Source organism: Mizuhopecten yessoensis, unplaced genomic scaffold (assembly GCF_002113885.1).
Source record: "Mizuhopecten yessoensis strain PY_sf001 unplaced genomic scaffold, ASM211388v2 scaffold11137, whole genome shotgun sequence".
Lineage (NCBI taxonomy): Eukaryota > Metazoa > Mollusca > Bivalvia > Pectinida > Pectinidae > Mizuhopecten > Mizuhopecten yessoensis.
The window spans coordinates 796,577-813,521 of NW_018408898.1; the positions used below are offsets into that span (position 1 = coordinate 796,577).

The window sequence follows — 16,945 nt, forward strand, 5'->3', positions numbered from 1 at the left end:
GAGGCATGTGGAAGAGACCTAAGTCCAAATGGGGCACATTTGAGGCACATTTTTAAAATTAGAGTCCAAATGGGGCACATTTGAGGCACATTGACAAAATTAGAGTCCAAACGGGGCACATTTGAGGTATACTTTAAAAATACCCCAGAAGTAGAGGTACATTTTAGGCATGCCTAAAATGTACCTCGGGCCAAAGGTACATTTTAGGCATGAAAAAGGCATGAAAAAGGCATGCCTCAATGTACCTTTTTTTAGCCTGGGTTGTTACTAAGATACAGCTAGGTATTGTGCAACTAACAGATTCTAAGTAATCTTTAGTAGAGCATGTATGTAGCATCTGATATGGATCTCATTTTTTTTTAAATATAGTTAAGGGTAATATGTAATTATATTAATACCAATGAGTTTATTTCCATTGTCACTACGGGTAAATATTTTTAAAATACTTTTTGAAGGAAGCATTCCATATGAATCACTTGAATTGCCATGCTTTTTACAGAAATGGAAAAGTACACTTTAGTTGTACATGTGTGATCAAAATATGAATGTTTGAAAATAGAAATAAAGAAAACAGAAAATGTAGAGGGTTGAACTCATGAGCAGGACCTTTAAATTGCCAAGCTTTTACAGAGGAAATTTTTTAATAGATTTCTCACATATATAAGTTAATCATTTGCTTTGAGCCACACCTGTTAGAAGGCAAATGCTATCAGCCTATCACCATATATTCTTGCCAACTTTTTGAAAATTCCAAGGGGGGACTGTGTATGCTCAAAATTAAAACATAAATAAAAAAAGAATGTGCATTCCCCCTAGAGTCAAAATGACCCTTTTAATGGCATATTTTGAGTTGTTTCTTCTGATGAAATTTTTAGATCTTAGAATATGGGAATAGTTTAGCAAATTCACAGACTGAAATTGCTAATTATATAAATTTACGGGTCCAAAATCGGGAGTTGCTAAGTATACTCCCAAAATCTGGAGTCTCCTTCTAGGGAGAGATGGCAAGTAGTTGTATCACCGTATATATATATCACACTTTTGACATGTTAAGGTGGTGAGTAATGTGAAGAACTGAATTAACTTTACTATAAGGTATTATACTGCATGTAATAGAAATGACGTTTTACCTGGCCGACTAGTAAAGTTGGGCATATCCTGATCATCCAAAATCCTTAAGGTTCATTTGTCATGCGTAACAACAAAAGACATGAATAGTTAGTCAGATATTTAGAAGTATATATACCTGCACCAGACAACATTAAAATTGTAATGTAAATTAAAATGATGTGTTTTGCCTGCATATATATTCCTTGGGGGCATATTTGTAGAAAAGTTGTTTATATTTAACTGTCAAGCCAAGAGGTATGTTAAGCTTTTATGATTGAATGTATCTGTGTTATTCTATTGTTACCTGTATATTTATTGTAGCTTCAGGAGTTATTTTACAACACTGATAAGATGAACTTATTTTGTGTTCTGTAGGAGAAAAAGTATTGATGTCAGTGTTAGCAGACCCTAACTTTGTGGTGGGATGCCAGCCAGCAGCTACTGTTGTACATGTGTGTACTGTAGGTGACTGGTCATCATGAAGTGGGCACATGATATCTGGCTAGAATTGTAAGTATGATCACACTGCAATATTTACGTTAGTGTAGACTACAAACTTCATTAAATAAAACATGTACATTTGTTGAAAGTGATTTCCAATGTTTGTTTACTAAATTATACAGTTAGTGAAAACTCATGTCCGATGATATTAGTTTGTGTCAGTATATATATATGTACAGGTTCTTGTGTGTAAATGATTTGTATACGGCAGGTTTTACTGTCAGCACACAAATAAACGTACCTATTTACTTGCGTATCAGTATCATTGATATCTGTCTGTCAACAAGGTGGCCGGCATGTTATCAGTGTCACGGCTTCTCTAGATGAAGAGGTGAGGAGGTCAACAATATTCATACATGTATAGTGTATACTGAACAATATACTCATTATCGATGGTCCTTGATTCATTTATAAATGGAATAGGGATGTAAAACCCAATCATTGAATCCAGGAGTGTTTTGAGTGGATTAATTAAGAGGGGGTCCAGGACAGGGCCTTGGTAGTGGGACAAGGGGGTACTGCAAGCAGTGCTTTTGTTGTTTCACCTGCATATATATGAGTGAATAGCTAGGCAGGTACACGTCTGGTATCTATAAAAAAAAAACTGTAGTTCAAACATTTCGGTGTAACAAAAAGATTTTAGATTTTTTTATCTGCATGATCCATGGCTATAATTAAGTTACTATGCTGTATTTACAGATATATTATTCAAATAATTTATAAGATTTTCATTTGCATGGCATTGTCACTAGATAAAACCTACTTAAAAGCTGTGTCATTGATGAGACTTTAAATTTTACATGCATAACGAGACACAATGCTTTGCTAATGAGCTAGACAATACACTATTCCAGTTATTGAACAAGTTTGTGCAGACTGTCGATAAGACAGGAATTGTAAATTATAAATGTTATTAGTAAAAAACAAATACGTGAAAGGCGGAGAGGATGTAAATATAAGCATTGAAATGTTTTCATATGGCATTTATGATATAAATTTGAATGACACACCTTTGCAAGCAAACAAGTAATGATGCGCTAGCACGCAATATGTTTTTTGTTTGCAAAGCTGTGTCATTCAAATAGGTAATAAATGTCATACAAAAACAGTTCAACGCTTAGTTGATTCACTTTAAAGGTCATATATGTTCAAATAGCGTAAAAGGCTAGAGGTAATGTTATTTGATCTGTAGCCTGCTAGGATAACGGTCTTTGATATTTGTTCAAATCAATGACCTTGACCCACTTTCAAGACAAATGGTCAAATGTGTTTGAAAGTTAAACAATTTGTATTTTAGATATTCAGGAGGCGTGGTATTTTATCTGTAGCAGGCTAGGATAAAGGACTATAAAAACGTTTTTCAAATGAGTGACCTACAAATGTAGATCCACTTTCAAGGTTACAGACCATGTAAAATTGAATAACCAGAGGCCTTGCTATAGGGTGATCATGATATTTAGCAAGATGCAGGCATGGATGAATAGGCAAATATGGAAAAAAACTGTAAAAATGTAGTTTAATTTCTATCAACTTTATGTAAATAACTTTGACCTAGACCGATTTTAGAGGTCACAGATGTGAGATGTGTTTGAGACTTTATTGAATGGAAGGCAAGTGATAACCACAATCCAGGGTTTATTGGGCCTCTAGCTCTTGTTATCATATTCTACTTAACAGTTTGTAATGTGCATAATTGTACATTGCACAACAAGAAATAAATGTCAATAATGTAGAATATTCTGAGAAATAAGTCGGAGCCCATCTTTAAAATGCTTATTGTATTTTGCAGGAAATTGAACAGCCAAGACAATCCCTTCATTTCCCTGATGGCATTGGTAATTGCTAGGTGATTTCTCGGTATTACTGCCTCCTGTATTGGGTGAGAAGATGAGGTCCGACATAAACTCAACAACTTTATCCAGTGCAGGGATGGAGAGTAGCGTGTCCATTGACAACCTGTACCCTGCCATTATCCAGTGCTTTGTCATCATCCTGTCGGGCTATATCGCTGGACGAGTTAGCCTCATCTCTGCAGCACAGAGTCGAGGGATAGGGCTTTTTGTGTCAAACTTCTGTCTCCCATCTCTCCTGTTTAAAAACATGTGTATACTTGACTTCAGCGTTGTGAACTGGTTGTTTTTGACCAGTATATTGATATCAAAATCTGTTGTTTTTTTCTTGGTGGTGTTGGTGACGTTGGTTGCTAAGCGACCTCTAAATTACGGCTATGCAGGAATGTACGGAATATTCTCCACCCAGAGTAATGACTTTGCTCTTGGCTACCCCATCAGTAAGTATCAATGTTTTAGAATTATTGTTACAATTCTATTATAAGTACACTATATGAAAATTTCTTCATCTCAATAACCAAGAGGCCTAGGGTGATGACATTTGGCCAGTAGCATGCTGGGATGAAGGGCTACCAAGTTGTTCAAATGATTGACCTTGACAAATATTCAAGGTCACATGGGTCAGATATGTTTAAAACCTTAAAACAAATTCTTCTGAATAACCAAGAGTCCTACGGTTATAATATTTGGCAAGTAGCATGCTGTGATGAAGGGCTACCAAGTTTGTTCAAATGAATGACCTTGACTCATATTCAAGGTCACAGGGGACGTCAAATATGTTTAAAACCTTTAAACAACTTCTTCTGAATACCTAAGAAGCCTAGGATAATGATATTTTGCCAGTAACATGCTGGGATAAAGGGCTACCAAGTTTGTTCAAATGAATGACCTTGACCTATATTCAAGGTCATAGGGGTCAAATATGTTAAAAAAATAAAAAATACTTGTGAACAACCAAGAGGCCTAGGATAATGATATTTGGTCAGTAATTTGCTCAGATGAAGGGCTACCAATTTTGTTCAAATGAATGATCCTCGCCCAATTATGTTTTTAAATCTTAAAATGACTTTTTCTGTGTAACCAAAAGGTCCAGGGTAATGATATTTTTCCAAAAGCATGTGTGGTTGGAAGGCTATAAAGTCTGTTCAACCTAATGTCCTTGTTCGACATTCAAAGTCACAGGAGTCATATGTTTAAATCTTTTAATAGGTTCTTATTAATCAAACACTGATATTCTGCCTGTGGCTGTATTCTAGTCCACTTTTAAGATAACAAGTGTGAGATTAATACCAGGTGAGTGATTCAGGCTATTTGGGCCTGTTGTTTACAATATCCAAGACGATAACCATTAAAATTTTGATTTTAGTTTTTCAAATAATTCAGGTAAATGTAAATGTGTAAAGCTTAAACTGCTGTTTTGTAATATAATATGTTTGTCCTTGTAATTACAGTCAAGTCACTGTATCACTCCAATTCTTCATATTTAACACAATGACATATCTTTCTCCTTACAGTCCAGGCCCTGTATGGGAAGTCCCATCCTGAGTACCTGAAGTACATCTACTTGATAGCTCCAATCTCTGTGGTGTTCTTGAACCCCATTGGGTTTGTTTTGTTGGAGATACAGAAACGACGTGTCCAGTCTGCGAAAGATTCCTCGGGAGGTCATGCCCTCGGAAGGGAAGGCGAGTCGTTGCTAGGCAATGCCGCATCAACCCAAAGGAAGCTTGAGGCTACCCCTCACACAAGCACAGCAATGGTAGTCATGCATGTAATCAAGGGAGTCATTTCAAATCCCATTGTCTTTATGACCATCATTGGGATTATTGGGAACTTCGTCTTCAAGCACGAACTCCCTGCGGTCTTGGACGGCCTTCTGACTACTCTTGGTGAGTGTTGTCATTTTAGTGCAAATTGTCAACTTGAAATATCAACTTTCAGGTATAACTTAAAGTAAGATATCTTATGATATGTTGTTGCTTTTTAGGCCATAATGGATATAATCATCAGAATCGTAAGGACTCATTTATTTGAGTTCTGGTTGACTCATATATATATAGCGATAAATATAAATAAAACAAAACACGAAGACTAGTATAATCCGCTAGCATGTTCGCCCATCTTAGGACTCTTCAGGCGATTTAAAGTTTAATTTAGTATATATATATATCTTTTGGAATGGAACTCATCAAATTTTGAAAGAAGATGGTCAAGACTCGCTGCAAAAAATTATCTGAAATCACTGATAATGTGTTGTATATGTAACTATATACAGGGCACGTCTACTGTGTGTTAGGGCTTTCACAGACTGTGTAGTATAAGAGGGATAATTGGTTATAATTATATAATGAGTGTCCAATTGGAATTACGTACCAATATTATTAAGGCCGTAGAAGTGAAATTGAGTTAAATATTTCAAACAGCAGAATTATTCTAAAAAACAAATATGCCTAGAATGGTGATTAAGGGCTATCAATTACATTCAAACATATCTTATTGACATTAAACAGTCATAGGGATTTGGGCACAAGTTTTCACAACTTAATTTCTAGGCCCTCTCCAATTAATGGCTATCAATTAAAGTTCGTTAAAATGAATATCTTTTAAATCAACACTATTGTCCCGATATAACTTATGTACTAGTACTGGATACGTTTTATACATAAAAGGAAATGCGACATTACTATTTAAATTATTACTGTATACCAGGAAATGCTCTCCCTGACAGTATTTCACCCTTCACCTATGAAATCAATTTTTTGCCAATGTTAATTTTGCCCTTAACATGTAACTGATAGGTTTGTTATGCTATTTACTTTTATTTGCTGTATAATAAAATTGCCCTCATTATGGAAGACAAAAAAGGCAAAAAATTCAACTGCAGCGAACATTTTCCAATATACAGTACTGGTACAAAAAGCATGATAAGAAGAGCATTACAGACACTGTGAGCGTCTTTTGTCCTAACCTTTCCATTATCTAACATTATGCCTATATGTGTTCTAATTGTTTTGTACCATATATGTGTAGGTGATGCCTTCAGTGCTACAGCCTTGTTTTACCTAGGCCTCAGTCTGGTAGGCAAGGTATCCGGGTCAGTCGGCATAGGTCTGCTGTTACCTCTACTTCTCATAGCAGCTAAGGCGTAAGTGATAGATCACTGTATGGAGAAAGATCTTACTTTTTTGTATGCTTAACATGGCAAAAAAATACTTCAAAAAAAATCAGAATTGGAACACAGTGCAAAATAGAAGAAAAAACACCATGAAATAACTTGATATTGTGCAAAAGAAAACAAAAAGAAAAAGTGATTCAATTCCATTTTTTAAAGGCAAGATCAAAGTTGAGTGATCATGTCATTTCAAACTATGAATGTATGAATTTGTAATTGATCTGATCAGGTCAGTCTCAGTAAGCTTACTGTTGTGATAGATTAACTTATCAAAAAGATGTTGAATTGTTTTTCAGACTGGTGTTACCATTGGTAATATGGCAGATTGTAGGTGCTATGGAGAGGACATCTACAGCCAATAACAGCGATCCCAACAGCACTATATCACTGAGCATGTATGGATTTCTCTATGGTACATTCCCCACTGCACCTTCTGTGTTCTTGTATGCCAGTCAGTACTCAATTGCCCAAGAAACGGTGAGATATTATGGTTGAGTTTAGTCCGCTAAAACTTATCATAATCACATGCTCCAGAATTCTTATTGGTTGCCTGCTTATGGTCAGCTATCGAATGCTCAATAAAACTTGTGGGTTTGCAAAACTCTGGCAACAGCGATTGTGAGAGTTTTACATGTTTGTTAGAGAAAAGATATACTACATGTAGTCATTCACTTGTCTAGAGGTCATGTCTCAACTCGATGCATTATGGACTTGCTAGTTGCTACATCGTTTTATTCAATCCAGGTGAAATTAAACTTTTGTTTGTCCGGCAATCTCCTCCTCCATTTTTCGACTGATCTCTTTGAAACTTAGTAGGCTAAATAATCATGATATTTTGTTGTGTTTCCTTGAAAAGAATTTTGATTCAACAATTTTTGCCAAAGTTATTGCCCTTTGTTTATTTCAGTATTTGATTTTTGTCCAGCAATCTCATTCCTGCTTTTCTGAACAGATCTCTTTGAAACTGGGTATACATTATTATCATGATATGACACTGTTTCACCCTGAAAAGAATTTTGATTCAACGATTTTTGCAAAAGTTATTGCCCTTTCTTCATTTTCTCCTACATTTTTTATAGCATGTCAGCTAACCACTCTTAGAATGATGCAGATCTTATTTCAATGTAAGAAAGGATATAACACTATATGGCATTGGACGGGCGTATATTGTTCCGCCCCGCGGTACTCTTGTTTATAGAGCAGTCGATAGCTGATCATAAACAGGTGACCAATCAGAATTTTGGAGCCTGTGATTATGATCAGTTTTAGTGGACTAGGTAGAGTAGTCAGTGCTCGGTCGCCTTAGAAACAGTGACACATTATTGTAGGTTTTCTGAAAATGTTCTTTCCCCTTGTAAATAGTTTCTGACTACAACCTGTAAAATGATGTTACAATTCAACATTGCTACAGAATTTTGATGTCATTGATCTCCATGGGAAAATTTGTTATAAACAGGATATTTGAGGTCATTGATTAAGGAAACAACTGAATTAATTGCTTAAAATTGGAGGAGGCCCAAAATATTCTTCTGATCAATATTGGATAAGAATGATGTGCATTAAGAAGAAAGCTTATAATTAGTGTACATGTGTGATTCAGGTCGCGACAGGGATGGTGGCTGGGACATTCTTCTCTGCTCCGATGATGTTCATGTCAGCTAAAATGTTGACTGTGGTGGTCAACAGTGAGATGGACTACAAGACGTTGCTGTTGGAGACATCATTTGATACCAGCATCATTAGTGTTGTCTGCTGTGTAAGTTATTTAGTGATTTCCTTGAACAAATTGAACATGGCACACATGTTTTTCGTTTTGGACTCCCTTCAAAAGAGACTGCAATACACAAGGTGCCAGTGCATGAAAATATCAGTAATACAGAATGCAATTGTATTTTATTGGGTGAATTTGTCAGATCCATATTACAAAGGTGATAGTACAGTACACTGATGACATCATTACTTAGTTTAAGTACTCTTCATTTACTTTAATATACTTCCCTTATTCTGAGCCTCTATCGAAAAATCTACAAGATTCAACCCAATCTAAAATATCTCTACAGAGCTAATGTTTATTGTTTAACATACACAACTTTAAATAAATCTTCATGTATCTTGTAACCTACATGAAGTTCCTAATAACGAACGCAGAAGACAACAATGGCACGTCAACCTGATCATTCCTACTATAGTGTTATTGTTTTATATATATTATTTAAATTTTCAGCATAATGAAATATTTATTGCCCGTGCAATAGGGAATCACGATTCTTTGTTGCTCCTTGATTAATTGTGTTTCACACATTGCCCTTGTGGAGCATGATTAACTTAGGAGAAACAAAGAATTGTGTTTCCCTTCAGAAAGGGCAATAATATAAGACTCTTTCATGCCCAGGGGTGTAGGATACCAAGTTTGGTAAAACCAGAGAAATTTCCTACACCCCTTTCTTACCCTGGACAGCTCTATCTTACACACAGGGAAATGAGAGAAATGTATATTATTGCCTCTAGATGTGTCTAATACCAGTGAGAAATTTAATTATACATTTACTTTATCCACGCTGCATTAGTTTCTGTTTGTAAGAAAGCTTGTGGAAATAGTTATATATATAATATTTTCAACCAATCAAACATTAACAACTATGGGATCCCTTTGGAAGATTTAAATTTTAATTAAATATTTTATTTAGAAACAAGGAACATGTTATGTAATATTTTTTATATAAATAAATATTTATAATTTATATCCACAGGTTTGGGTGCTTGGAATCCTATTATTTAGTAAGAGATACAAGAAGATGCCACACCAGTTTCTTGTCTGCCTTGTTTTTTCACATGTAAGTGGTCGCCTACATTTCATTATTGTACTGTTGTGCCTCTAAGATTCTCATTGTCCCGTTGAAGTTTTTTTTCTCTTTACTCATATTTGTCACTGATTATCCACTTGGTGACAAACTTAGGTTATTTACATTGTAAATGTATTATATCATGTGATTGCACTGACTGAAGTTGTCTTCCCTTTGATTATTTTTTCATCTACTGTAGAAAGGGGCATAGAATAACATTATCAATTACAATCTTGTACCAAATATTGTTTTGATTTGACGATGTTAAAATGATGTCTTTGATCTGGTTGGCAGCTGTTGTCCTGTGTTGGTATGATTATTTACAATGGTCAAGACTGTGGTCAGTTGTCATGGAAACACTATCTCCAGTTTACACTGATCCTGGTCGGAGTGTTTGCCACCCGTTGCTGGACTGCTGTGATTTCTCTGACACTTTACATGCTCCATTGTCGTAGTTTGTGTTCTGTTCTACGCTTCAAGGCCTGGATGTATCTGTTTGGGTTTGGGTAAGTACGTAAACGATCACTTAAGTTATACTATATATCTATAGCTTCTAACATGTCCAACATGCAGGAAGTATCAAAATGGTGATGCCAAAGTTTAGATACCAATATACTGGACACATTGTATATCCAATTCATTGAAGAAGAAATCCTTGATAAGTTCAAAAAGGTTATAATTTGAATTACCTAAATTTGTATTTGACACTGATAATACTAAATTTCCATTTACTGTAAGTCATTTATTTCACATGAGATTAAATATTAGCAAATTCAAGTCTTCTTCAAATATCAATTCCATGAATAAATATAATGATTGTCTTCTCAGTCATGAATTAAATAAATCACAAATAAATTCTACAAGCATATATCCCAAAAAACAGTACATACAAGAAATATATGTTGTTTTCTTATTGGCATGCTGTCATTGATATTATTGTAGCTATATTGAATTTGAAAACAAAAATTGATTAAATGTGTATTACATGTATACTGAACAAAAAAGAAACGCACAATTAAATTATGCAATCAATAGCCTATGATATTTTGGGAAATTTGTACAAAATTTTATATTAATATGAAGGGACAAGTCTACTCTTTACAATACTGCAAAAGAAAAGTCTGTGTGACGTCACTCGTGTCATCAGTAGTTACTCAAAGTGGGATACCTGCGAAAAACAAAATGACACTTCAGTACCTGGTGTGGGCACCTTTTGCACGAATCCCTGCACGGATTCTCCTATGCATTGAATTCATGAGAACATTTATTTGCCTTAAGGGAATGTTGTTCCATTCTTGTGTTAATGCTGCGATCAACTGGGCGCGGTTAGTTGGGAGGTTTTGACGTTTCCTAATACGCCTGTCCAGCTCATCCCACAGATGCTCAATGGGAGACATGTCGGGGCTTTATGGGTGCCATTCCAGAGGCTGAACGTTGTTTGCTGTGAGAAAATAACGACAGACTCTGGCAACATGCGGTCGAGCATTGTCTTGCTGGAAAATTAGGTTATGAGGTCCGAGAAGTGGAAGGACATGTGGTTGGAGGATCTGGTCTCTGTATCGAACGGCATTGAGGTTTTGATCCAGGACCACTAAGGGGGATTTTACTCCATGGGAGATGCCTCCCCAAAGCATTACAGAAGCCCCACCGAATCTATCGCGTTCAACCATGCATGCGTCGGCGAAACGCTCACCGCGTCTGCGAAACGCTCACTGCGTCTGCGATATGCCCTTTTTCTTCCATCTGAGCGATACAGACAGAATCTAGACTCGTCAGTGAACATCACAAGCCTCCATCGACGCATACCAAACTTATTCGGGCTATGTCTGCGCATCCAGGCAAGACTCACTTGCCGCCTCAGTGGTGGCCCGAAATAAGGTCGGCGCGCAATGATTCTCTCAGCACGCAAGCGGTTCCTGGCAGTTTGAGGACTAATGGGTCTGCCATGAGTACCTAAGGTATGCGACGCAGTCTCTACAGCAGTCTTGAATCTGTTGCGCAAAAGGGACAATCAAATCGCCCTGTCTTGTCATGCCGTCGTTACACGCAGACGACCGCTCCTGGGACGATCGGAAACTAACCCAGTAGCACGGAAACGTGTACAGTTCCGGTTAATTGTACACGGGCCAACACCAAACTGCCGTGCGACAGCAGTTTGGCTATGACCATCCATCAACATCGCAATTGTTCTACCCCTCTGAATTTGCTTTAAGCTTTAAGCTTAATCTCAGTCAATGGCGAAATCATAATGCCAACATGGAAAATTAATGTGGCTGAACTTAGACTATCCGTTGAGATTATTTGTTTAAAAAACTCTGGCTTGGCTTGATAACGCCACATGATTTGGACTTAAGAAGCTCACAAAGTCACACAATGACATCGTCACACTTGGCTGATTTTAGGGTAGATTGTTGAGAAGGGAGGTTGTTCTTGATGTAATTAATACCTGACCAAATATTCCATTATTTCCTTACAGCTAAGGTGTACTGCAGGGGGGAACTTTGTGCATTTCTTTTTTTGTTCATTATACATGTAGGCATGTCTGTGAAATGATTGAACTTTCTGGTGTCTTTAGCTCACCTGGCCCTAAGGCCTAGGGCCAATTGAGCTTATGGCATGGTGCGGCGTCCGTCGTCCGTCCGGCGTCAAGTTTATCCAATAGGCCCAGGCTGATGATATTTGGCCAGTAGCATGCTGGGATGAAGGGCTACTAAGTTTGTTCAAATGAATGACCTTGGCCAACTTCCAAGGTCACTGGGGTCGGATGTCTTAAAATCTTCAAACGACTTCTTCTTCTTCTCAATAACCAAAAGGCCAAGGGTTATGAATGACCTTGACCCACTTTCAAGGTGACAGGGGTCAAATGTCTTAAAATCTTTTAACGACTACCTAATAACCAAAAGGCCCAGGGTACTGATATTGGGCCTGTAGCATGCTGGGATGAAACTTTGAAAGGCTACCAAGTTTGTTCAAATGAATGAACTTGACCCACTTTCAACCTAATGTCCTTGTTTGACATTCAAGGTGACATGCGTTATATGTTTAAATCTTTTAATAGGTTCTTATGAATCAAACACTGATATATATTCTGCCTATAGCTGTATTTTAGTCCACTTAAATTTTAAGATTACAAGTGTGAGATTAATACCAGGTGAGCGATGCAGGCCCATTGGGCCTCTTGTTTAGGTACCTGTAATCTGGTGTTTTTAAGGTTCTCTGTATTCTGTTTCTGGTGTTTTTTAGGTTCCCTGTATTCTGTTTCTGGTGTGTTTTAGGTTCTCTGTATTCTGTTTCTGGTGTTTTTTAGGTTCCCTGTATTCTGTACTGGGTTGCTGTTTATTTTGGGATCCCACCACGTCCATGATGAGATTGACCCCTCCTTCCACTACGGATCAGATCAGGTAAGTCACACGTTAGCCATTCTACCACTGGGGCCAAGTTGTTAATGCATCTGACATTCTGTTACCATTAGCCCTTCACCACTGGGTCGTGGGTTTGAGACCTACGTGGGGCAGTTTCCAGGTACTGGCTGTATGTCAGTGGTGTTTTTCTGGGAACTTAGGCTTTCCTCCAACACCAGAAACTGGCACGTCCTTAAATGACCATGGATGTTAATGGGACATGTGAGGCACCCCCGGTTCAGGGGGATTCAGTTTTGTATGATTTAAAATCTCAAATTATGACTTGACATACTTGAATTTCACTTTATTTGAGGTATCACTGATTAAAATGGATTTGATTAAGTACCCTCCTGTCAGAAGATCACAGGAGCAGGACTTTGTTATTTAATTATAGACATAGACTGAAGTATATTAAGTTTTTATTTATTGTTCCACTGATCAGTCAGTCTCTGAACATTTCCAACTTGTTCTCTGATTTACTTAAAACATTCAAGACTACTTGTCAAGTTACATCAGGCTGATAATTGGGGCCTCGTGTTGGAGATGAGTGTGTCCTTGTCTGTCTGTCCATCCGCACTTTCATTTCTGGAGATTATCTCAAAATCAAAATATGAATCCTTTTTGAAATTTGCCTTGGCAATACACTGAGATGTTGATGTGCAGTAGGCCTTTAATAAGTTTCTTAGGTCAAGAATTCATCAGTTTGGTATGAATAATAAATGCTAAGTTTGTTTTGAAAACTAACAGTAATTGAAAACTTGTTTTGTGATCTTTCAAAAACATCTGTTCCTTTCTTAAGAAAGAGTGCAAATCACCAATGTCTCGACTCTAAACCACTGAAAACAAATAAGTTTTCAATAACTGTTTGTGTTAAAAAAAAACTTATCATTCACCACACTGGATGCTAATTCTCACAACAAACCATTCCAAATGCTTCTCATTACAGAAAAATCATACCCGATTCCTACCACTACATGAATTGCCACACTGGATGATTAACACACACTGAACACCACACCAGATGATTTGCACAACATGAAACGCCACACCAGATGATTCACGCACACTGAATACCACACCAGATTATTTGCACGCTAAACACCTTACCAGATGGTTCACGCACACTAAACACCACACCAGATGGTTCATGCACACTAAACACCACACCAGATGATTCACGCACACTTAACTCCACACCAGATGATTTTCGCACACTAAACACCACACCAGATGATTCTCGCACACTAAACACCACACCAGATGATTTACACAACAGACCATATGCATTCCAGATGTTTCTCATAACACACCACACAAGATGCTTCTATCAAACACACTCTAAAAACTGGTGAAAAATTAGGTGATTGATGAAGTGAATGTTTCAGAGTTTTATGATATGGAGTGTATGTAAATATACAAAGTTCAAATCTACCTTGGCTCGTTGAACAGAGATGCCATTTTAGAGTCATGAAATTGATATAATAACAGAAATTGCTATAAGTGGTTATGTTAAGTTAATTAAACTTGTATTCATTAATTATGTCTCCCCTTCGAATGAAGGGAGACATATTGTATTAGTGCTGGTTCTTCTTCTTCTGGTTCTTCTAATTGCAACTTGTCTGGGCCATTTAAACCATTAGAGATATCTTGATGAAACTTGAGGTATGCATGCATTACCCACAGAAGGTGTGCAGTGCACTGGAATTAGGTCACTGTGACCTTCACCTCAAGGTCAAAGAAGTGCAACATTTTCAGTAATTTCTTGGTCGGCCTGTACATTTTTAACCGTTGAAGATATCTTAATCAAACTTGAAGTATACTTACATCACCCACAGAAGGTGTGCAGTGCACTAGAATTAGAGTTATGGTCCTTTGTTTATTTTGAATACCGAAATTTGTCCGGAGCATAAGTTCTATGTTATTTCACCTACGTTGACCAAACTTACCATATTTATGTATCTTGGGAAGGTGGAATCTCTCGCACTGAAATCAGGTTTTGTGCTGCATTAAACAGAGTGTTCACAAAACAAGTAATATAGTTAAATAATATAATACTAACTATCCTTAAATGTGACTGATCTTTTTCACCTTTACCCATGTACATATATTGACATTTTACATGTTAACCTTCCTCTTATCTTGTTTACATAGAACCTGTTTGTTTAAAAACTTTGTTTTATACAATGACCTTGTTCAAGGGATCTCATTTCCATAGACCTTGTTCAAATTACCCCTTTCACATAGACTCCTTAGTTGCATACCTTGTGCATTATAGATCTTTTAAATTTTGTTCAGTTCATTCATTTGTTGCTATGTTACATGATATTACTGCTGTTGTTTTACAGTCAATTCTGTCTGTGATAGTGCTGGCTTTGTGTAGTGTGATCAACATTGTATGTCTGATACTAAAGCAGAGGAACAGCCGATATCGACCTGAGTCACAGAACTCCCTAGACTCAGACAGTACAAGAGACTCCACAAATCTCCAGCGTCAGAAGACACGCAGAAAAGTGTATAAGCCATCTACCCGGGTCAGATTGCAGTCTGACAACAGTGCAGCTGGTAGATTTGTGTCAGTGAGTGTCCAAGCTGATCTAGAAAGCATGCCTGGCAGTGGGTTTAGCAACAATGGGTCATTAAGTGCCAGTGGCTCATTGAATGTGAATACAGAGTGTGAGAGACAGCAAAGAGAAAACAAAAAGGACTGTGATACCTGTACCGGCGGATGTTACCAAGGTAAATGATGGGTGGGGGTTGTTGTCAACAGATCTATTTGTTAACCATAAGGAAAATTAAAATCCCCACAGATATTTGCATTAAATTCGTATTTTATGAACTTTCATAAAAAATGTCTCATACTTATCCATATCTTTTAAACATACATCACAAACTTGTTTATCCCCTGCAACGAAAGTTTGAGGGGATATAGGATTCAGCCTGTATGTATATGCGTATGTTTCACTCTTTGTCATCACTCTAGCTACTTTATTGCTCAACATAATTTCATGAAATTTCATTCAAGTGTTTGGTATGGCAATACCTTGAACAATGTTGCATTTCAGGTTTTTTCATTGTAGGTCAAGGTCACTGTTACTATGTAGGTGGTTTCTTGTACAGGTTCAGTTAACATTGAAATAATTGTATTTGCGAGTTTTAAAAGTGGTCTCCTAACACAGTTCTCTCAAACTTTAGATAAAGACTTTGAGGACATAGTGCCGTTCCCCAGTGAGAGAGACAACCTACTGTCCTCAGAGACCTCTTCAACCAGTGATACACCTTCACTTCAGGAGAGCCTCGAGGATAAAGTTTGTAAATACGGCACCTGTAACCAGGACCAGAGGCAAGCCTGCACCCGATTGGTCCGATCTTATCACGCAGACACGGCTCTCATCCAATCAGAAGAGTCAGGTGTGACAATAACAAAGAAGTACACATCCAAGTCCAAAGATAATTTCCAGAGTGGGAAGTTTATGATCCTGTTGATTTGTAGCCAAGTGTCAATGACAGTGGTGAGTTGTTGGTTGGTATTTCTAAGGGATTCTAGTCCTATAAAGCCAGAACATTGAGTATTTGTTGGTGTTTCTAAGGGAACCTATAGTCCTATAAAGTCTATTACATTTGGCATTTAATTCTTTATTTTGTGTCCAATGATAGGTAAAACATGTACTACGGTAATTTTATGTATTATTAGCTCACCTGGTCCGAAGGACCAAGGTGAGCTTATGCCATACCATGGCGTCCGTGGGTCGTACGTCAACAATTTCTTTAAACGACTTCTTCTTCTTAACCACTGGTTGGAATTAAATTAAATTTGACTGGAAGCATCCCTAGGTGGTTGGGATTCAAAATTGTACAAATGGTGGGGCCGACCCCCCAGGGAGCTGAGGGGCGGGGCCAAAAGGGGGCAATTTGCCCATATTGCTTTAAGCGACTTCTTCTCTGAAACTAAGAAGTGGATATCAACCATATTTGACTGGAAGCATCCCTAGGTGGTGGTTATTAAAAATTGTACAAATGGTGGATGCTGACTCCCCAGGGGGCTTAGGGGCGGGGCCAAAAGGGGGCAAT

General features: G+C 37.3%; 1 protein-coding gene across 1 annotated transcript in view; it reads left to right on the forward strand.

The window, feature by feature from the left end:
* Positions 1-16,386, forward strand: part of LOC110466555 (integral membrane protein GPR155-like) — a gene marked incomplete at its 3' end in the record, with an annotated part of 24,379 nt that extends 7,993 nt beyond the window's left edge. Inside the window, exons 2-12 of the mRNA XM_021523111.1 lie at positions 1,486-1,620; positions 3,401-3,901; positions 4,976-5,350; positions 6,492-6,606; positions 6,930-7,110; positions 8,234-8,389; positions 9,384-9,467; positions 9,771-9,982; positions 12,784-12,877; positions 15,223-15,613; positions 16,070-16,386. Of these exons, the coding sequence (XP_021378786.1) occupies positions 3,499-3,901; positions 4,976-5,350; positions 6,492-6,606; positions 6,930-7,110; positions 8,234-8,389; positions 9,384-9,467; positions 9,771-9,982; positions 12,784-12,877; positions 15,223-15,613; positions 16,070-16,386 (2,328 nt within the window). The remainder of the gene's footprint in view (positions 1-1,485; positions 1,621-3,400; positions 3,902-4,975; positions 5,351-6,491; positions 6,607-6,929; positions 7,111-8,233; positions 8,390-9,383; positions 9,468-9,770; positions 9,983-12,783; positions 12,878-15,222; positions 15,614-16,069) is intronic.
* Between the last annotated feature and the right edge of the window lie 559 nt (positions 16,387-16,945).